Here is a 22631-nt window from a genome sequence, read left to right on the forward strand (position 1 = left end):
TTTTTGGCACACATTGATACTATTAAAAAGTTTCATACCTGTATAATATTTTGAATTGTATAAAGAATTATGCTACATTTCTAAATTATTTAATTATAATAAATACAGATAATTTAAATTTCTTTTCAACGTCGTATATGCGTAAAAGATATAAAGTGAAGTTGAAAGAGGTTGAAGTTTCGGACGTACACCATGCTCATCGCAAAGAGGACGGCAGGATGCAGGTAGGACGCAAGCAGGCCGCGTGAATGCAAGGAGCAAGGTGTTAGTCCGCACGGAATTTCCTACGCTTGACGCCGGATACGAGGCTTAATTGCACCGCCACACAATGTAAATATGCCGCGTCAGTTAACCGTCCGGCCGCGTACACGTACGCGTGGCACGCAGACGCGTGAACGAAACCGGCCACTCTCTGTCTACGATAATGCTCATGTGTCATCGTTTGCCGTTGTGTATTATCGTTTGGAATAAATTCTTACAAACGTATGGCGCCTTCTTCGTACGAAACTAATACATCTTTACATTTAACGAATGATGATTCTCACTTGTATGGCTAATCGACCGCTTTGAAAAATATTTCAATTGTCATATATTATCGCATCTCTTGGCGTTTATATAATATAATCGAAATGAATTATTCAAATAAAAAATTTGTATTTTACAAAAATATCACAAACTTTACTCATTTTTGAAATATTACGATTCGTAGATAAAATCGTCAACTTCAATGTTAAAAGAGCGAGATCGCGGATAATGCGCGAAAATTTCTTTAGTTGACGTGTTATTATTTTAGTTTCGAATCCGTCTGTTACTCTCGTAGATCCAGGCCACCCGACCACGTATTCCTCTTTTCCTTTCTACGAGGCACCGATAGAGAAACGCAAACAGTATGTACGGTGACCTCGCTGTAGGAAGTTTCTAATCCCTGTGGCGGGCTAACGTTCAAATCTACCATGAGCTCGCCCAGCGGATAGTTACACCTCGGTCCAGAGATACAGGTAATGCCTGTTTACAGATATCGGGGCAAACATTAATACAGAGTAGTCTCGGCGCACACCGGAGGATTATATTATTCTTGGGCAGCCGAACGGTCACTAACTTCGCAATGAAATTCATCCTCCAGGCACGAAGATTGTTTCCATATTTGTTCTCTGTTACGTAACGAACACCTTGCAATAACCATAAATGGATTCAAAACGCGATAACAAAGCTAATTCACAAATTAATTTCATTATTTATCAAATAAATTTCGATCGAAATTTTTACAGTACCACGGGAAAACTTATTAATCATATTCTGTTTTATTAACGCAACATTGCGCTCGAAGCTTTTATGCTGAATATTTTTAATTGTCAATTTATTATACAATACAGACATTATACAACACAGATATTTTTGATAGGTTTAGATGTATTGATATTTCCAATATCATAATTTAAAAACAAGCTGACATTTGTCACTTTATGTCAGCATTAAAATTTTCAATTAATAATTGTATTATTTTTGCTAAGATATGCGCAAAATTGCAACATCATTATAACAACAATATTGCGCTGCATACTTTAAGAAATGCTAGTAAAAAACAAGAAATACACGACAAACACTTAAATGACAACAAACTTATTTCTTATCATTCGTCGTCTATTTCTTCGCATGAAACTCGAAGGCCAGAGACGAAGGATCGACGGTGACAGTCGCCTCTGAAGAGCGACTGGGTGGCACCGACGAGACGCACACTCGTGCAGTATCATCCCTTTCAACCCTATACTTAGGGTGACCATCTCATTTATATAGTAAAACAGAGTCGCGCAATGGTGAAGCAGAGACGGGAGTTGAGTTTGTTTGTCGAGCAAACGTTTGCCGACGACACCGCCGGACACTGGTGCCTAGCTCGCTCTGGTCCTTGGTACAAGTCTGTCCGGACCACTGGAAGTACGGGATGGTGGGAGGGGTGGAGATTTAATACCATCTCCCAGGATGAACAGTGGTGGTCAAATAACTTTGCCAAGTGATTCCCTGCGACGGTATTAATGTGTCTGGCCCCTTCGGATTTCTGCTCCATCGCGAAACGTCGATAATCTGCGAATGGTATCTTTCGTAGGTCATCAAACAAGCTCATCGATTCTACAGAATAAATTACTTTTATCTCTTGCTCATCCGTTTTGTTTAAATTAATTTTTACGTGGCAAAATATGAAACAAATCATTGTCATATATTAAATATTTAAAATATATTACAAAGCATTTTTTCATATCTTTTTCTCTCTTTAATACATATATAAATAAATTCTTTTAATATCACAACTCTTTTTAATAAAAGATGCAAAAGTTGATTAACATATTAAATTAATCTCTCTTAAATGTAGACTATGATAATTATTGTTGACATTGTTTCTGAGACACATGGGGCAAAGTTTAAACACACATGACAGGTGAATTCAAGATTCCATTCGTCTTACTCCAAGATCCAAACATCAAGGTCGTAAATCCATCAATAAATCCCTGCGCCCTCTTCGCGGTGACCACATTTGCTTAGGGATAAGAAGCAAAGACAAGCATACGGGGGCGGAGGTGTAAGTCTGTAGGGCAGTGAGGAATGGCTCGGTCTAGCGGGCCTTTAGCCCCGGCTTAGCATGTACTGGAAACACCATCCCCTATCCTTCGTGTCGGGGCCAAGTTATACCCGCAAACAGTCGTACATTAGTGCCTGCAGGAGTCTTGCAGGATTTATAAGGGGCGCCCGCGGGCGCACGGGAGGCTATGCAGCCGTCTCCTGATGGTTAAAACTGGAAGAGACGAAGCGCGAGAGTATGGAAAAGCGAGGAGATCCGAGAGGAGGTCAATCCAAAAAAGAGATAAAATATTATAAAAGTTTCGCGAAATTCTAGTGTGTAGTAGTGTGTTATTCAATTAGTAATAATAAGTTTCTCAATTTGTATAAATACATCTCGATATATACTATTCTTTATCTAATTTAATCGCGCTAAGAAAAGCAGAATATTTTTCCTACCAACTTTTGTTCGAGATCTTATCAACATTTCGAGTAAAACGAGAACTCATTTTGACATTAGCGAGTCAAAGTGCAATGCCCCCTCAATTGTGCGCCGAAGTGTTTCCCCGTTTCTGCGCTTTAACGAGCAATTGGCACACGCCTGAAACGGACGAAACACCGAGCGACGAGCTTAAACTCGCTTCTGGAGTCTCTAAGAGTTCCATTCGGTACGTGAGCACGTCGCCAGAGGGTTGGATCGGCTACGCGAGCGAGCCGGAGGGGGCTCGGTAAAGGGGTTCGGTCAGGGCCGGCCGGTGGAGAGAGAGAACGAGGCGGTGGGTGGTGTAGCCAGTGGTCAGCACACTTGGCCGACCCTACTTCGCTAACTAGTTTAATGATATATGTTGAGCTACAAGCGCCTTGATTAATCGTTAACTAATGTTGGACCTCGTAGTGTAGCACCATCGCCAGGCAGCACCGAGGCGAGGTACGGCGGGATGGGTCGAGAGAAAAGGGGGAGGGATAAAGGGGGAGGGAGAGAGTGGTGGCGCGGAAGACAGGAAGGGCGAAGGTTTCTACCGCAGCAGTCCTTACCCTCGTCGAATCCGCTGCTCGTGAATTCAAGCGTGGCCAAACAGAAATCTAATCTCACTCAACGTATAATTTGATTTATGACTCGCGGCCGCGCAGTAACGAAAGGAGAGGAAAAAGGAGAGTGGACAACGTAGGGAGAGAAATAAAAAAGGTTAAAGGAGCGCGAAGGAAAGAAGGAAGGAACGGCCAATTCCAAGGCGTCGATGCAATTTATTGGAGTGTCCATCGTCCTTGAGAAGAAGAGGGGCAGCTTGTAGGGTACGTACGCAAATTTACGTCTCGCGAGATACGTCGCAAAAGCTTTCTCGGGCCTCCTCGAATTGAATTAACTCGGCGTCTTCCCCCGTCCATATTCCTGAGCTCCGCACATGGAACATTGGTCATCCCTAATTCGCTTATGGCCCTCGATCAATTAAGTCGTCGGCCATTCGCGCAAATCCCAATGACCTCTCCTCCCTTCTCCCCTTCCTTCCCGCATTCTAGATATCGTGTATTTGCTTCAAGATAAAGCTCTCGCTACGCATAACTGAATATGTTTGGCACAGGCATAAATCCCTGTGTCATTTTACGCAATTTATCCTGTCAAAAACTTTTAATTTAATAAAATATCATTCACGAAATTATACATTTTCAATCTCAACATTTTTAATCTACAATCATTGTGATCCAAAGGAGCGACGGTATTTACATACAAATTTACATTTAGATAAATACAAAGATGACACGTTAGATCGATTAAAAAATCGACGATCATAGCGGGACGAGTATATCGGACAACTGCGGTTAACATATATCGCATATATCCGTGAGTGTCTCGTGTAGAGAAGTGCAACGGAGGGGGTGGCTCAGGGATGCAAGACACCGTGAAATTACCAGCAGAGTCTCCCATCCCCGGAGGGGTGGGTGGGCGGTAGAACGGACTCTGTCCACTCCGCGCCGTAGGAACCGCCGTCCAGGCGGGTATTTGTCTTGTCTCCTTGTTTATGAGATCCAACATTGTTATTTGGCACCGCACCGCACCGGGGAGTTCTCGGTGCCGTGCGGCCGCTAGTTTCCGGCGAGTTTCCTACTTTAAAAGGCCGCGTCCCGGTACGCGATTACGCTCTGACTTATCCGCGGTTCTTCCCGCCCCGCGATCGTCTTTAATCAAGGTCCGTCCGGACACTCGCGAGATACGATTAAACTTTGCTCCAACAACGTTAACCAATGTAAAGTTTGAGCTTTTCGGCTGGGTTATATATAGAATTAAGTTTTTCATACGAATAAATTATTCTTAATTGCATTCCCAATTAATAAAACAACGATAATTACTAGAACCTTATATACATCTAAATCTGTCATGTAGTAATTCAAGAATTCCGAAGAATGCAATTTAAAATTTTAATAACAATTTAACTTTTTACCATGTTAAAAATAAGTTCTCTGTCTTCTCTGTTCACTCTCCGTGAAGGAGAAATAACATTAGCATGTTTAATTACGATAATGTATTAAGAATAAAAGCAGTTTATTCGATGTTTAAAGCATTCTTAATAATGATTGTCTTGGCGCGGAATTTCTCCAGAGCATTATCGTATAGGTCAGACCGCATTTTCAATTAAATTATCCGCTACAATCGCGGCACCTTATCGTGAGTGTAATACGTTCTCGATTGCACGGCATTGCACATCGAACTAGTTCGGACAATGGCACCATATACGGTTAAGCGAATTGCAATCACGTTATGCTTAGCATTGCTCGTCGCAAGATACTGTTTTAAATCAGTCGAGATAATGCTATCTACTCGACATTCCGCCCAGATCATTTCGGTTCAAGAATAAGATGCTTTTTTTCTTTTTTTTTTAAATTATACTTTCTGCAGTGTAAAATGAAAATTGCAATTATAAATACCGACAGATACTGATAATTGACGATAAAAACTATAATCGACGATAATATTATTGGATTTAGACAATTAAAATTCATCGGTAAAAAAGAGAAAAATTACATGAATATACCAAGAAATAACAAGAGTATTGTACCTATAATTAATTGGAAAAAATTATGTATTTAAAAGTTTCTAACGATTAGAACAAATTAAATTTGTCCGCAAAATATAGTCTATCAACTCATAAAAGAAAAACAAATTTTTAATCAGTAGTTCCAAATAAATTCTTAGAATCTCGTTAAGAGACGCACTGTGATTTATCGAATCAGAATTAACCGAGTCGTGAACGTAACATATATTTCAAGCGTGTCGATGATTAGGCATGTGGGTCGTGCTACAGATAACGCGCGTTGAATGATCACGAAGAAACACCTTTTCTTCTTCATCGCGGGATATACTCGGTCGTCCGGCGGTTTCGTTTGATCGCCTGCCCGGGACGGCAAATTCGCGAGCGAATTAAATCCGTTAAAACCATATTATTCCTTTAAAAGTATACACGATAAATGCGTTCGTTACAAAACCTTGTCAGCGACGGCTATTTCGCGAAACGGGAGCGAAACAGGCGCGAGAAGGGAGGGAAACACCAGAGGGTGCTGCGTCGGAATCATATCAGGGTGGAGATTGAACGAATGACACCGTGAGCAAATTTCCGCGATCGGTAGAATGGCGAAAGCGAGCGTCACCCTCAAAGAGCGTCCGGCAATTAATTTTACAAGGGCGCAAAAGGAAGCAAAAAGTAAACAGCCCGGCGTGCATCCCGGGTCCATCGTCGCGACGATGGGTTTTATATCTCCGCTAGTTGTCAGGCCAACGAGTTCTGCCTCGTTGGCCACCGCGTATAATGTCCACCGTCAATATAAGCTGTCGGATGCTTTTTCCTAAATTGACAGATTTTCAATTTAATCAAGTTCCAATCTAATGGAAAAATGCCCGATCTATCGGTCGCGCGAATAGGTACGCGCGCGCATGTATGGATGCGTATATATGTGCGCGCACGCGGACATGTGTCGTGTACGTATGTGCCGATGGGGGTGACGTACACATACGAGAGAGAATGTACGGCCGACGCGCGCGGAGGGGCCAGATTGAAATAATACTTTTATGTTTAATCGCAATCGAGGAGCCTGCCCGACGACGACGCGGAACCACCCGCCGATCTCCGAGATTAATCTATTGATAAACATTCCATCACTCCGCGAATACCATGTGAGAGAAATAGACGAGCCCCACATCGATAGAATATATATCTCCACATTTTACTCTTTTTACTTCTTCCACTTTTTTCTTTTATTTTCTTTTTTTTTTTTGTTTTTATTCTTCCCTTTGCCACCCATTTCCACGTTCGTCGTTCTGACCGCGTTGCTTTACGGACGGTCGCTCGTCAAACGTACGTTTTTATTAGCTAAATCTTTTGCAACTGCCACGTATTATCATGCGTCATAAAACCGTGGATTTTTCGATCAACGAATGCGATTGTGATTTTCCTCGTTCTTAAAATTGCCTTTCCGATTGTGCGCGATTCATCTGCGTTGATCGGCACGTTAATTTATGATTGCAATATGATCGACGAGTTACTCGGGAAAAAACCATCGATTAATTCTTACCGCGACAGTTGCCATTATATATGCTATTACATATATCTTTATAAAATATCACTATACTGAATGTAAACAAAATCATAATACGTCACGATAACTGAATTTTTTACGGTCGATCAAAGCATTTCGGCATCCGTCAAGAACTGCCGATTGTTGCTGCGAGATTTCTCATTATTCTAATCGGTGAGCGTAAACCAAGTCGTGCACGTGAATCTGATTCGACAATAATCATAATAATTGTGAAATCCGATCGAAACGCATTTGTGCGGTCGAAATAAGCTACCGAGGTAATGAGATCCGATCCACTAAGCTTTCGTGACTCCCCTGTATCGTTTGCCTTCAATCACTTTCTTGACAGATGCATTTACGGCCGGGACTGCTAGCCATCAAATTGGAATGCACCTTAAGGCTGGTTACAGCGTATCGATCCATGGAACGGTCAACGCGCCGGATTCAGCTACGTGAAATTTGCGTCTTCGTGTCCGAGACGGTCTGGATAGAGGGACGCTGCTTCTGTGGCAAAGCTGCAGATGGTTTGGCGGCTTCTCTCGTGTGACCGATGAAATCTTCGGGGCCGCGAGTGGAGGAATATTCGTGACGATGCATCCGTTAGACGTTCAACGGTTTTCGGGCCACAAATGTGTTTGTGAGATACGCGAATATTTGCATATAGATGCACATTACTGCGGTCTTTGCGAATGTAAAGGGTACTTGATCCGTTTCGAGTTTGCGCTTTTCCACCGCATCGTGCGATATTCGTATTTTTACATTATTACTTATTTTGAAATCATCGAAATCATTTTATTCGTCTCTGTGTCATCAGTAATTTAATGTTAATTTCCGCCGCAAAAACATAATCGAGCACGATTCTTTTTGTTTTAATCAGGGACCAGGGACACGGTTTAATCTTGTGAGTGACCTTGTGTGTCTCGCGGAACCTTAAGGATTTGATCTTTTACATCTTTATACTTATAATATTTTATAACGTCGTTGAATATCCATTATTCTCCGAAGAAAGAGAGATATTCCGCAATTAAGAGGTACGGCTAATGGCATTGAGGGGCTCGTTAAGAATACCGTGTTCAAAGATTCAATAATTTATGATTGCCGAACAGAGAGAAGTTCGAACGACTGTGAAACTTCACGCGAGCGAACTGTTCCGATGAGAAATCGCGGATAAATTATTCCGTTGATAACCCCCGCGCGCGCGTGCATCTCCGCGCATCGATCCGCGCGATTGCACAAAAGCGTCCGAGATTTATTCTCGTTTCCGATCCAGAAAATTGACTGCGTCCCCGATGATAGTCGCCAAAGAATTATGTATGCGAAAGCGCGTGATTATGATCGATCGCGCCATAAAAATTCTTTTCTTTTCGGCCAAAAAAAGGAAGTAGACGACATTTCTACCCACGTTTCGCCGTTATGTACACGTGTATACACCGGTGGAATTGTTTCTTTTTGTCGGCCGCGAATAAAACGTTCCTCGTTCTTTTGCGTGAAAATTGCGCGCTCCCTTCTCAGATGTGCGCTTGGCATTAAGTCCATGCGTGGAGTCCGGCGTAGATCCCTGTGTTTGCCGAGGGGATAATAGTGTAATGGATGGACAGGGACAACAGGGCTAACGGATGAGACTGCCGTTTTCGAGAGTCTCTAGTCCCAAGCTGTTGTCGCGTCTAAGCGTCGCGGTTATTCTCCTTTGTCGCTTAATTGACATTATTGTCGAATTCTTAGACGCAGAGAGTCTAATTCTAATGCGGAGAATATTATGTGCCTTGTCTTTGTCAATTAAGATTGTAAAGTGATGGCTCAGCATTGTAATTTAAATTATATTACCAACGAAGCGATTTATGCATAACATTAGAAATTGCCAGTCAAACTACTGTGTAAACTTACATCATTCTTATGTTTGTTATAATATTTTTGCGTACGCTTTTGTTATTTATTTATATAAAATTACACGCGGTTTTCTTAAAACTAGCGAGAGACAATTTTATGCGGAGAGCGTATCACGTTGATAAGCGAGAGTTAATTGTTCGGAAGAAAAGTAGACACATTTGATAATTCCTCCGGATGTTTGTTTGTTAAAGTTCCTCCACCGGCTAGTCTCATGTGCAAGCATCGACAAAACTGCTCACCGTTCATCGAAGCGAGTACATATGAGCTACGTGCAAATATTTTCCGCTTTATGATCGTAGAACTCAGAATTCCCTTGTGATACTTTACCGCCTCGTTCTAACGCGTGACTTTTACTACCGTGCCTCCCGTTTCTAACAACTAATTTCACTACATAAAAAATTATTAATGACTTATTAATTTTATCTACAAGTTTTTGCTCAACTTGTTTCCGCAAAATTATTAATAGAAAAAAATCTCTTTTAATTCTTACATGAATCTTTTTGAACTTTTCAAGCGAGTACGTTTAAGATAAAAATCTATTCACCTAATGTTACTAATATGTAATATTGGTATAATTATATTATGTATATATAACGATTTATTTATATATAACCATAATATTGGAAAATTATTTTTAGATTACTCTAAAAATTGTGATAATTGAAGAGATTTTAAAAAATAAATCAAGAAATGTGATAATTATTATTATATTTCATTAATCTATATGATCTACTATTTATTACGTAACTCAATTAGATAGTGAGGAACTATTTGGCGAACTATTTAGAGCAAAATTATGGAATTATATAAATTAACTTATAACATAACTATATATATATCCGTCACGTCATTTTCGTGGAACTCATTTAGTATACTTAGTTTCGTACATTAATTGCATACAGGTCAAAAGGACCAGTGGCTGCTTTAGGTTGAGATGCGGCGTGGCGGCTACTTAATCGTACAATTGGTTGTCATTGACATACAAAACCGTTAGTAACGAGTGCGATGATCGTCTCGACTCGTCGCACACACTTATAGCGCTGTTATAGTGTCTCGATCACTTCAGCGGAAGCACAAGTCAAGCGATCGCTTAAGACTGTTAACCAGCATAAACAGACCATCATACCATCGTAGTATGACAATATCTTACTTAGTAATTAAATCAATTAATTACACATTATTATCAGTAATTAAAATCAATTAACTATATTTGCTACATTAAATTGAAATGCACACGTTTTTGCAAGAGCGATCGTTCGATTAATGTCACGTAATATGTCATGATTTCCATTCGGCATCATTGCCGGTGCCAGGCCGTATAATCAACGAATAAAACTCATTCAAAGTGAACAATCGAAAGCAGTCAATCGATTTCCAACATCAATAATCAATGGGAGAGATTTCTGTGTGCTTACCTCGCTCTTGAGATTCAATGGCACATCGCAGGGGCCGTCCAGATCTGCCTCCGCTTTCACCTGATGAGACAGCATACTGTGGCTGTGCCGGGGCGGTACGGCGGTCGCCAGCATGTTGGAATGCTGCAGATGCTGAAGACGAGGCTGGAGATGGGGCTGGTGGTGATAAGGCGGCGACAATTGGGTGTTCAGAGTGCGAAGATCAGCTGGCGGGGAAGCGGGCGCAGCGGTACTGCTCTGTTCCTCCTCGGCCGAACCCTCCGCCATGTCAGCCTTGCATCCCGGGGACTCGTAATCTGCAAATCGACCAAAACTCTCAGAGGACCGTTCTAATAGCGGGCGCGCCATAGTCGCCCTGGCACGACGCAATCCCATTATGGCGCGAATATAATTCGCGCGTTTCGATTCAATAGCGCGAAACAGTCGCGACGTGCTAAAATGAAAAGATCTCGCATTTTCGGATTAATATTTCAACCGTTGCGTGTCTCGCCTTTATAAATCCAAGCAATTAAAATTAAGAGTAACGTAAAAGAAGCATAAGATTTCCAGCTGATGTATCGAATAATTAATCTGTCGATTAATTTATATCATATTTCGACGATATTACACTTGATCGTAATTGGAAGAAATAGAAACGTAGTTGTACCTGATACTTTTTTTCTTAATAACAAAAATAAAGGAAGCAATTTGCAAGAGAGACAAAAACCTTCTTAAACGATAATTAACACGCATCAATTTTGATTTTTCATGCAAGAAAACGGCGACACGCGTAAACAAGATGCTAATTAAATCGACACAACGCGCGGGATCGCATCAGCCGTATCGAACGTCGACGCGTGCAGCTGTTAAGAATGCAGACGCTGGAAATTAGAGAAGCAGGCCCCGTTCATCTTCCGACTTCAAAGCAAAAACGTTCGGTTGCCGGATCGCATCCGGGGAGCGGTGGGGAAGGAGAGGGGGACACGAGAGGCGCCGAGAGAGGTTCCAGAATAAAATCGCCGACTAACGGCGCTCTGCTCGTCAGCAGCCAACACATCCCGCGTTTATCCGTCTAATTATTTTTATCTAAGCGTTCAGTTAGTAAGAATTCAAGGGCAATGAAATCACTACCGTCTGGACACGCCGTTCTCTCGTCGCTTTCTTTTCGAGTACCCCCTTTCCTCTCTTACCATTGCCACCGCCATCGTCGTCGTCGTCGTCGTCGTCGCCGCCGCCGCCGCCGCCGCCGCCGCCGCCGCCGCCGCCGCCGCCGCCGCCACCGCCACCGCCGCCGCCTCGGCGGTCGTCGTATACTTGGTGAACGCAACTAATAACATCTGCTTCTATTTTTGCGCTGGCCCGAGTCCAGCGCTTTACTTTTTAAAAGCCACGCGCCTATGACGAACGGCTGGATGGATCATCGAGCGGAAGCCCAGGCGTGGAAGGGGAGAAGCCCAGGAGTGAAACGAGCCGGTTATTCTGGACAAATTATTGTCAAAGGGCGAGAAAACACCTTCTGCCTGCGAGCTACTTTGTTCCTCATAAAAGGCGTTTTATAATGGCCATCGTAAAAATATTTGATGCAGTGCTTTAAAACGGCCGGCGTGTTTATAATAAAAGCGTTAAATCGTTGAGTACTAAATAGACCGCTCACAAGTGCAAACTTCGGTGTTAATGTCGCCTGTTTCCTATAAATATGAGTATCCTGATACGCGCACGTTACATGGCATTTATATTTGTTTAATGACAATGGCGAGAAGAAATTTCTCGAGATGCCCGGGGCCGGGATGTTTGAACGAAATTGAGAGGAACTAGCGTCTTTTTCTGAAGTAGCCGAAGACTGCCGCCGATTGCTATGGCTTTGAACCTAAAGTGATTTATACCATGCCTCGCGAAACGAAAAGCGAGAAAAATGAATGTGATTTATCTTTGAGTTTGCTCGACATTATCCACCTGTTTTCGCATTATTTCGCTATTACGCTTTGAATCTTCTCGTCGTGTAAATATATTATCTTGAACATCCATGGATTAGATACAAATGTTGCAAATTTTTTACCAAGAAAATAAATTAAATCTTCTTTAATCTTCCTTTCCTTAATAAAAAAAAAAGTTAAATTTATTCTCTTCCAAATAAAAAATAGATTTCTTTTGATTTAAATCTCTTCAAGAAAAATCAAAAGATATTATTGCTATCTATATTACACGATGTATACACTTTCTTATAAACAAAGTTATAAATACAAATTAAATTAATATTTTTATGAATTCAAAGATAATTCAGGTAACTTTTTAATAAATAAAAATTTTTCTTCTCTCAATTATATCACGATATTAAACGATAATTTACTGTTAAAAGATAAAAATATTATAATATATCTAACAATCATGCTGTATTTGTCTGAAAATCAATTAACGGCAAAATATGTCGGTTGAGAATGTATAACGACTGCAATTAGACGGAGCAATCGATCATTGCGAATCTACGAATATCTATTAATATATGTAATATGCGAGAAAAGAATGAGGAAAAGAGTGTTGTCGTTAATTAAAAATATAATTAATTAATGTTATTCAATTATTGTAAAGGAAGCAATAAACAGGTTAAAGATGAATTCTTATCGATTCTCGTTTCAAAAAACTATTCTTAGACGTAATAAGTCTCAAAACAGAAAGATAATATTACACGAACATATCGAAAATGTCGCATTAAAAAATTTGATTTTGCCAATAGAGTAAAATCTCTCTCTATGAAAGATTTTAGTATTTAATCTCTGAACGTTTTATCCGTTCTATAAGAGCGCGCCATTGGAGCAGGACTGTACGCAACCTATCTTTTTTCCGTTTGCAGTCATTAATTTCCGTCGGAATCATATTAATCGCTGTAGGGCTGTGCCCGTGAAATTACTAGACGCTTTAACCACTGGCTGTCCAAACCGAATTCGTCCGCAGCGATTATTATATCGCGTCCTGAGGTCTAATGCCGGGTATTCCGAAAGCTAGCCAATTAGTATCGTCGATTTGGATGCTTTAATGAGAGTGCGGTTTCATTAGCGTATCGCATCGCCCCGTTCGTGATTCGTGAAATAGAAGAGGAATTCTTAACCGGACGAAGATATCGCGAGTGATTATAGCGCGATCGTTCAAACGTCACCACGGCCGACCATTTGAAAATTGGTACCTTCGCGTCTTGCGACCTTGAAAAATGCGCCCCTCACGATCGAGATCATATAAATCTTTCAGAAAAAGGTAGGGGCTACCCGGGTAGGGTTTTTTCTACATAAAAAGTATTTTATGTAGAAATTAAATCAAGCATTTCCACGTATATGAGAGTACCTAACGTGTAGTGTTTAATCTGAAAATTACTTTTCTGAAAAATTTTCGTTTCCTCTCGTACGATCGCGCGCGCGCGAATTATTTTTCCAAAACGATAAAATAAATCTGCTTTTGCAAGTCTCTTTCACTCCGACAGTCATTCCGGCTACGACCACTCCGATAATAACACTCGCTGGATAAACGGTGAAAGTCCGTGTAATAGGATACGCGATTAATACGCCAAGACGATTGATATGAAAATCACTCGAGGACCTCTGAGGGCAATTAAAAAAAAGAAATGCTTTACGTGATGCTGATATCGTTCAGCTAGACACGACGGAGATATCCTCAAGGATTGGAAGTTATCCTCCCTTCTGAATTGTCCTCAAGCGACACCCGCGGTTTCCCAATTTTGTCGTAGTCGTGTCTTTCTCTCACGTCAGTCAGTCGGCGCGTCTTTCTTCCGCGTCCTTCTCTTAGCCTCCGGCATGCATCGCCATTTCGCATTATAGTTCCTCTATAGCCAACTCGTCGACGACGACAACGACGACGTAAAGGCAACGTCAGCGGCAGCGTGCAATTAAGGGGTTGATTGATGTTAATTCAAAGGGTAATTAAGAATGTTGCGCATAAAAATCTGGTAATTTATGGTCATTGGGGATAATTATATGTTGACCAGCTTGTAATTGCAAGCGCTCTCCACGGACTATACGCGTTCAACGATTGCGGGTAGCTGCCTAGAACGTGACGTAAGTGTGGGGCGATATACGATGCGTACGTGTATGTGTGTGAGTGTATGCGTGCGTGCGTGCGGGCTTCCTTGGAGCGTATGCGGGCGGGGATGTACGGGGTCTCAGATCGTGGCTTATTATAGGGGCCCAGTAGATAAGGTGGGTTTAGAAACAACCGGGCGCGGGCGCCTCTGGCCAGCAGCTAGTTTCTACGTAGCCGCCGACATTCTCCTCTCTTGGTACAACGCCGCTTGGGGCTATGGAGGTGTGCGTATAAACCACCTCTAAGCCGAGGCTTCTCCGTGGCGCTCGCGATTTACGAGGCCGATTCCCGACCGTCAAGACGGCGGTTTTAGAATTCTAGACTCGGTCCAATTCGCGCGCGGCGCGACGGCAACGTATAGATTGTAGCGCTGCGTGTCTGGGGTGCTCCGTTACGATACTCAAGTCCGAGGCTATAAATAACCGGCCGGATAATCACCATATGGCCACACATGCAACAAACCATTGACCATTTCTTCGTAGCACTCGTTGACGATACCCGCGTTCGATTTCCCGGTACCGATTCATCCACAGTTTTTCATCTAAACTACAAATTGTGCATTTCCAATCTTGTTTCTTCAAATTATAATGCACATCCCGAGAGACCTCTGTATCTGTTCGAGAATCTAACAAAAACTCTTGACAAGTTTCTCATAGCTGTAGTTTCCAAGAAAAAAATCAACCAGGTAACGGATGAAATTTATTGAAACTTGCAAAAAAAAAAAAAAAATGTATTGATCTGTATTTGCTGAATATGATTGAGAGGGTGAATAACATGGGTAAAGGTACATGCGTGCGAGTAACCCCCTATTTAAAACACATTGAAATAAAACGATCCCAGCGGGACCAGTTGGCAACCACCCATCGCGATATTGTCCTTACCCAAACTTTTTTTCGCGATCTCGTAATCGACCGAGCGCCCTAATGGCGAGGTATAATCGCAGCTTTGTGGTGTCTAACCGGGTATTAATGTTAAAGAGAAGTAGAAACGAAAGTCGCGCGCGCTGCGCTCCCGTGAACGTGCTCGTGTACGGTCGATTCGGATTATTTTATAGGTACTCGCCGGTTTGCTACGATCGAGCAGTAAATGCAATATAATAAGCGCGCGATAGATTAAACCGCTTCTCATGCTACACCCTTCTATATAGCAGTTTCGCTTCGCCGGCACGAGAGCGAGCATAATTAAGGCGAGTGTACAAAGAATCCTCGCCGCATCCGTGTTGGTTAATTCGCATCGACCTTTAACTCGCGTACGTACATAGGCATATCGGCTAAGGTAATGGCCGTTTCGTGCGATACCATTCTGTCAGAAATCCGAGGGGCTTTGTCCCGAGTCACGAAACGCAAGGATTAAACTGAACAGCGCGGCCGTTAATGCAACTGTGCGAACGCCTCGTCGGTTCGGTTACGAATGTATACACGCGCGCGTAGGCGCGTGTGCGTGTGCGTGTATATACATGAGCGCGTAACGCGCGCATCCGCGAGCACGAGAGTGCCTATAAATCAAAGCCGAAAGAGTTCGGCATCAACACGCATTAACCGAAGACGCGATATTTTACGCCCCCATCGGAATTTTCGTTTGACGTTACAAATATTTTACATTATTCCGGCGAAATTCTTTTTCGAGACGCGGTAATCGAAGCGAGGACTAATCCCGTACACAGAAATGAGTTCACCGCGCAAAAATAAAATTGTATACGCGAAAAGGTTTTGGTAACATATGACGAATATCTATATTAATCCGAAACGCGATTTCTCCGCTTTATTCAAGAAACGGTTTACCTTCTTATAACGCATCTTAAAATTGATCGTTTTTTTTAAATGTCACTTTTCGCTGAAACTTGGCACCCATAACGATGCCTGTTTCGTGCAACGTGTCCTTCAGAGGGAAGCGCAGGAAGAATATTTCATGTTTTACGGCGGCAGAACGTCGTTGGGGTTTTGCCGAATAAAAAAGTGTCAGCTCGCTGGCTAAATCAGAACTCTCCGAGTGCATTAAACTCCGAATTACCACAAATAGAACTTTAACCGCACATGCCCATTATAATGGCACCCCCTGCTGAAGATGTATTTACGTACTAAACCGCCTTCGTGGCTCACGCTGAGTCGTCGAAATTAACATCTGGCCCAAAAACGTGCGGCTCGGTTCATTGGACCCCTTTTTTACGTTTTTATAAGCGAACTAGTTGTTCTGTTAAAAGTGCTCTTGATTATTTACAGCAGAATGCCCATTGCTTCATCTTAAATTACTTATTGCTCTACTATAAAAATTGTTTAGTTATTCTCTGTTATTAAAGAGAGAGAGAGAGAGAGAGAGAGAGAGAGAAAGAGAAAGAGGACAAATTAGTGATTAATAACATTACTAATAATATTTTTATATAATAAGAAAAAGAGAGAGAAAGAGAGAGAAAGAGAGAGAGAGAGAGAGAGAGAGAGAGAGAGAGAGAGAGAGAGAGAGAGAGAGAGAGAGAGAGAGAAAGAGAGAGAGGACAAATTAGTGATTAATAACATTACTAATAATATTTTTATATAATAAGAAAAAGAAAGAGAAAGAGAGAGAAAAGAAATTTATTATTTTAAAAAAAAAAGAGAAAGAGAAAAAGATGTAGACGAGTGATTATTTGAGGAATTACCTAATGCTGTCTCAATTCGTTAGTATTCGAGTTTTTCTCTTGAGAAAGGGAACACTCTAGCAGCATGTCAGAGACAAAAATAATTTTGAAAGTGGTTTTACATGCAAATTAGATCTATTAAAATATCAGAATATATAGCTTATATACCCAGCGTATACAATAAAAACACGAGTGCTGAGGCAACTCTCTATCCGTCAAATCATAAGCCGCTCCGAGCTATTACGTGCGTGCGTGTTTCTTCATGAATTATTAGAATTAATGAGTTCGCACACATTGCTTTCTTTCACAATATTGCGGGAGGCTAATCATAAATTTGCTGGGGAAAAATTTTGGCGTAACAAAGGGTTCGCCTCGCTACTTTTTTTTTTATAATGCAAAATTGACGAAATTGCTAATGTATTTCTTGCAAATAGTATGATTTCATACGACGGTATGATTTAATGGGCTCAAGTTTTTCTTTTTATAGAATATCTTTCGCCGATGAGTAACAGTAGTTTTGCGAAAATAAAGAGCTATCTTTTGTAATATGCATAAAAAAAGCAACGAGAAAAGATTGTATCTCGAAGAAATTTTGTAGTGCACTTTCTGTTATGCAAGCAGAAAATTATCGTTAGATTATAGCGTGCGAAACGACGAGTAAGTGTAAGGCTTCACACTTGACGTACTAAGTTTTTGCAGCAAAACTTTCTAACCCGGAGCGATTTCTGAGTCGATAATCGATGAAGATTCTCGGTCGGAGGAAAACAGAATAGCGTGGCTGTAAAGCGAACTGAAAGTGGGTAAGTTGTAGAACGAAATGTTAGCGTGTGAGAAGATTGTCGGTAGGGATTGAAAACTGGGCGAAGGGGAAGCTTTGAATGGAAAAGCCAACGGAAGGGGAAGCGAGGGCGGTAAGAATAAGAGGAAAGAAAGGGGAGAAAAAGAGAGAACAGAAAGGGATGAAACAAAAGGATATAAGAAGGGGATGCATCGATTCGTTTTCTTGACCTCGACACGGTGATTTCTGACTTTCATAAATCAATGGAACAAAGAAAATTTGCACGTGCTGATCTTTTCTGTATAATTACATATACATATATATTTTTATATTTATACATGTATGTATATATGTATGTGAATTAAACAGAAAATTAAACAGAAGAGATCAGCACGTTGCAAGCTTTCTTACAAACTGATTCGTGAAAATTAGAAATTACTATTTTTCAATATTGAGATTATAGAAGAGAAATAGCTCACAAAGCACATGCTTGCAAAAGAACTTTACTAAAATTCGCCCACCGTTTAACCGATACGAGACATCTCGTTTTCTTTTGCGTCGATTCCAAAGCGCCTACACCCTACACCAATGATATCGCGAGTCAAGTGTTTCCTTTGGGATTTTCTGCTTCCAGCTTTCCGCGTCTATTCCCACTGACAACGATTTTGCTCGGCCAAGCTTCCACCGTCTCGCTTCCACCTTTGGCGGCTAGAATTCACTGCTCTTCCTCCCTTCTGACTCCACCAACCCTCTCTTTCATCTACCCTTCGTGTTCCCGAGGCGGCAAGCAAAGAACTCTCCTACCCTCGGGCAGCTCACACTGATTTTCCACCCTCGTCACCCTTCCCGTCCACCATCGTCACCCCCTCTTCCTCTACTTCTACCTCTGCCTCCTCTCCACCCCAGAGTTCATGCCGTCACTCGTAGTCACGCCGCCAACACGTGCTCCTGTTTACCTCTCCGGTCATATGGTTCAGGAGATGACGCGACGCGTACAACGATGTCGCCGTATTTAATCACAAATATCTGCCGATATATATATATATATATATATATATATATATATATATATCTTGCATCATCAAAAAAAATCTAAGGGTGTCAGCTTTTTCTGCATTGCTCACGCGACACCCGTGTATGTAATATGTGATTTTTTATCAAGTTTCTTCAGAGGAAAGCAATTAATACAAACGTATACATATATATATAAATAATTGGAACATCTATAAATATATATCTAGTATTGCGATACCTCATTATTTATGAACAACTAACAAGTCGGTTTTATCGAATTTTATTTTGGATTCTCTTCGGCAAATTTAGATTACCTAGTTTAGTATACATGTAACGTTGAGCATTCTGCATTTGAATTCTTGACAAACGATATTATTTCTCTTTTTCTCTTTTCCTCTTTCTTTCTTTTCCTTTTTTTCATACGCTTTAGTATTGAATCATATTAAATATATAATTATATTATACAATACGCGATACGACATGAAATAATCTTCTATAAATATTCTTTTATACGTATTCATTTCTACATATTGTTACAGGTTTAACATAAGTAAATAAATATATTTATATATTACGGAAGAATATTTTGTCATGTCCGTGTCGTGTCATATAATATAAACCGACTTTTTTACAAAATAAATTATTTCCCAGATAACTGTGTTACCAAATTATCAGATTATTATCTTGACTTTTATATTTATCAAGTTTTCATATTATTTTCTGTATTTTTAAAAAGCGCAAACTTTTTGAGAGAAGCAAAAAAATAATGATATCTTAATCGAGTTTTTAAAATACAATTAACTGATTAATGGACTTAAATATGTAACTCTGACCTTAATTATATCTTTCTTAAAATTATAATTTGCTTCTCATGTTATAAATTTTGACTTTTAATATATTTATAACGTCTTAATAACTGTATGCATAATTGAAAATAAATGAGAATATTACATCAGATAAAAACATAGTTCGATTATATCACATTCCTGCTAGTCATGATAATTATTACGTTTACTGTCACTTTTATCTGATATAATATCTACATGATATTGATTCTTCTGTTATCAGTTGATGGAAAATATGATGAAGATTAAGAACCATGCGCAACAGCATTACGTTTATGTGTCCGGCCGATCCTTTAATTAGCATTTCCAGGTCACACACTCGACGTGAGTATACGCGGGCGTGCATAATTATCGCGCTAATTATTAGTACATAGCTAAGTATCTGGATGAAATTATCACCGAGTTGGAGTGAAGCGCATAGAACGAAACGCTGCTTTCGATCCCTCGCGAACAGAATTCCCGCGTGACCAGCTTTGGGAGAGGAACTTCCTTAATTACCGAGATTAACACACACACTAAATGGTATCGAGCCAACGATTATCGCTCACGAAGCACGCAAATGCCGTCTGAATATGCGTATAACAGTGGAAACGCATAAATAGATCTCAGGGTTGAGCTTCCGCTTCATTCTTCCAGTAATTGCTTTAAGCGTATCTTAATCTATCCGGTTCATTCAATACGGTAAGCATTATTAGATCTAATATATACTAAGTGACATGCCGCTATGTCGATAAAAAGTATTCTACTGTTACAAGAAGTTAAATCTGCTTCTTAATTGTTTTTCACGGTAATAAATATGAGATATATAAAATATATAGAATTAATTAATTTTTATTACTGATACCTGTTTCCAAAGCATCATATAAACGCGCTGATATGTATAAGCTATATATACTTATACATATAAATGCGTGCATGTGGTGCGCACGCAGGCGCGTTTGTACGCGCGCGATTAATGGGTGTTGTGTGAGTGCGAGGCTACACACGTGCAAAACTAACCGGGCACATTTAGAAGGCCCATCTAATTACTAAGATTAACCTGAGCTTATAATAAGCAGGGGCAAACCCGCGCTCTGACACTCACCTGAGGCGATCTGTGACTGATGTATTTGGGACGTCGTCCTGACGCGGGTTTATCTAGCGGCAATTATTTATCTTCGCGGTGCAATTCCGTCGCAGGATCTTGTACCGATCTCGTCGATCAACAGTCTAATGTCTATTTCCCCTTTCGTTCTCTTCGATGCCACGCTTACACCAAGACACAACTCGGTTCAAATTCTCTCCAAAAATTTTCTTTTTTAAAACGCTTTTCTTGCCCGATCTCTTGGTAATTTTTCTGTCAGCAAATATTAATAGTTCGTTCTAACAGTAAGACCAGCCTCAAGAAAAAGTAGATGATTCACTGATAGATCGGACGCTGGTGACATCAGCCTACTTAATTACAGCGGGTAATTGTGACTAATTAGGAACGATTAAGAAGCAAACAGTTAATTGCCCACAACTTGATAAAATACTGCTTCGGACGATTTATCTTCCTCTTGTATCCGCTTGAACAGTGGAAAGAAATTTTGGAAGGCAGGACGTCTTTGAGCCGTTTCCTGAATATTCCGGATGACCGGGGTACTTCGGAACAATAACTTTCCGGTTTGATACTCGACAATGTTCCACCGCGTCACCGCGCAGATAATCGTTAAATAGCACACCTTACGCGTAATGTGGTTTTAATTATTTTATTTGTGCGCGTCAAGCCGTGCACTTCGTAGCTGTTGTCCGTAACATATAATTTCGCGGTAAAAACACCAGTGTTCACGCGATGATCACGCGCGTATCGTAATTATCAGCGCACTCGTCGCAATAATTAGAAACTTATTATTAAAACCGGAGTCCTTGTCTTATCGCTTTCTTTTGTTTAGCAACAATGCAGACCAGCGGATACTCTATTTGAGAACGCGCTCTTTTCGGAGATAGTAGATTAATCTGGACCCTTTATGTCGAAATTGTTGGATCTCTTACAATTAATTTTATTTTATCTATTTTATGCACTTAACGCGATTTAACTCATTCTCACGTATTTACTCCTAATTTACATTCAGTAAATGCAGGATAAACTGGAGTAATCGCCGTGACTTGAAACAGCTGGTGATGAGATGACGCGACTGTCAAAAAAGTTAGTTGTTTGAGTTTACCACCTAACCGGGAATGCTTCAATCACACTGATCAACTGTCACAGAGTTCACTGCGCTCAACTGTCCGCGAAGCGCAGACCAAAAAATCTCACCCTTATGGGCCACGTGCTGAATAGGCCGGATAAATCGGCGCACGCAACTGCACGTTCAAACTTCTTGATCACTACGTAATTTCACAAACACTATTTTTTTAGCAGCACGTCACGAGGTGCGATGCTTTCGAAGGAGACGTCGAGCGTTGTCTGCTCGACCTTCTCCAACTGTTCTTTAGCTCCAATTCCTCTTCCAATTCGAAATAAAATTTCTCCTCGTTCCACGATCGACACTGCGAGCGATGATCCAGATCTTGTCGCGGATTCGGTGTCTCGGAGAAGGCAGGCGATCCACTCTTCCCCTCGTGCTGTCCTTGGCAGCGTGGTCGTGCACGTTGCGCGGTTGGAGCTCGCCGCGAAAACTCGGACCTAAACCCTGACGGTCCGCAGTCTGGCTGCGTAGTGGCACCGCTGTAGAACCGAGGGAAGACAACCCGCCGTGACGATTCTCCCGCCTGGTACGTAGTCAGCATAGAAGGGGTAATGGGGGCGGTTCGTTGGGCGGTACGATGCGCGGAGGTGGTCCACGAGTTACTCGCGAGATTCCGTTGTTATGATTGTTATGAGTGTCCGAGCTGCCTCCCGCGATGCACTTTAGGGGTGGTACGCTTGCGAGAGGTAC

At 41.2% G+C, this 22631-nt stretch overlaps 1 protein-coding gene across 4 annotated transcripts in view; it reads right to left on the reverse strand.

Moving 5' to 3' along the window:
- Positions 1 to 22417, reverse strand: part of Pdm3 (POU-domain protein pdm3) — a 114365-nt gene extending 91948 nt beyond the window's left edge. For all 4 annotated transcript variants that reach the window (XM_072904538.1, XM_072904529.1, XM_072904521.1 and 1 more), the window contains exons 1-2: positions 20816 to 22417; positions 10419 to 10714 (exon numbers count right to left, since the gene is read on the reverse strand). In XM_072904538.1, coding sequence (XP_072760639.1) covers positions 10419 to 10685 — 267 coding nt within the window. In that variant the 5' untranslated portion in view covers positions 10686 to 10714; positions 20816 to 22417. The remainder of the gene's footprint in view (positions 1 to 10418; positions 10715 to 20815) is intronic.
- Between the last annotated feature and the right edge of the window lie 214 nt (positions 22418 to 22631).

The sequence above is a fragment of the Anoplolepis gracilipes genome, chromosome 1 (genome assembly GCF_047496725.1).
Source record: "Anoplolepis gracilipes chromosome 1, ASM4749672v1, whole genome shotgun sequence".
NCBI classification, from domain to species: Eukaryota; Metazoa; Arthropoda; class Insecta; order Hymenoptera; family Formicidae; genus Anoplolepis; species Anoplolepis gracilipes.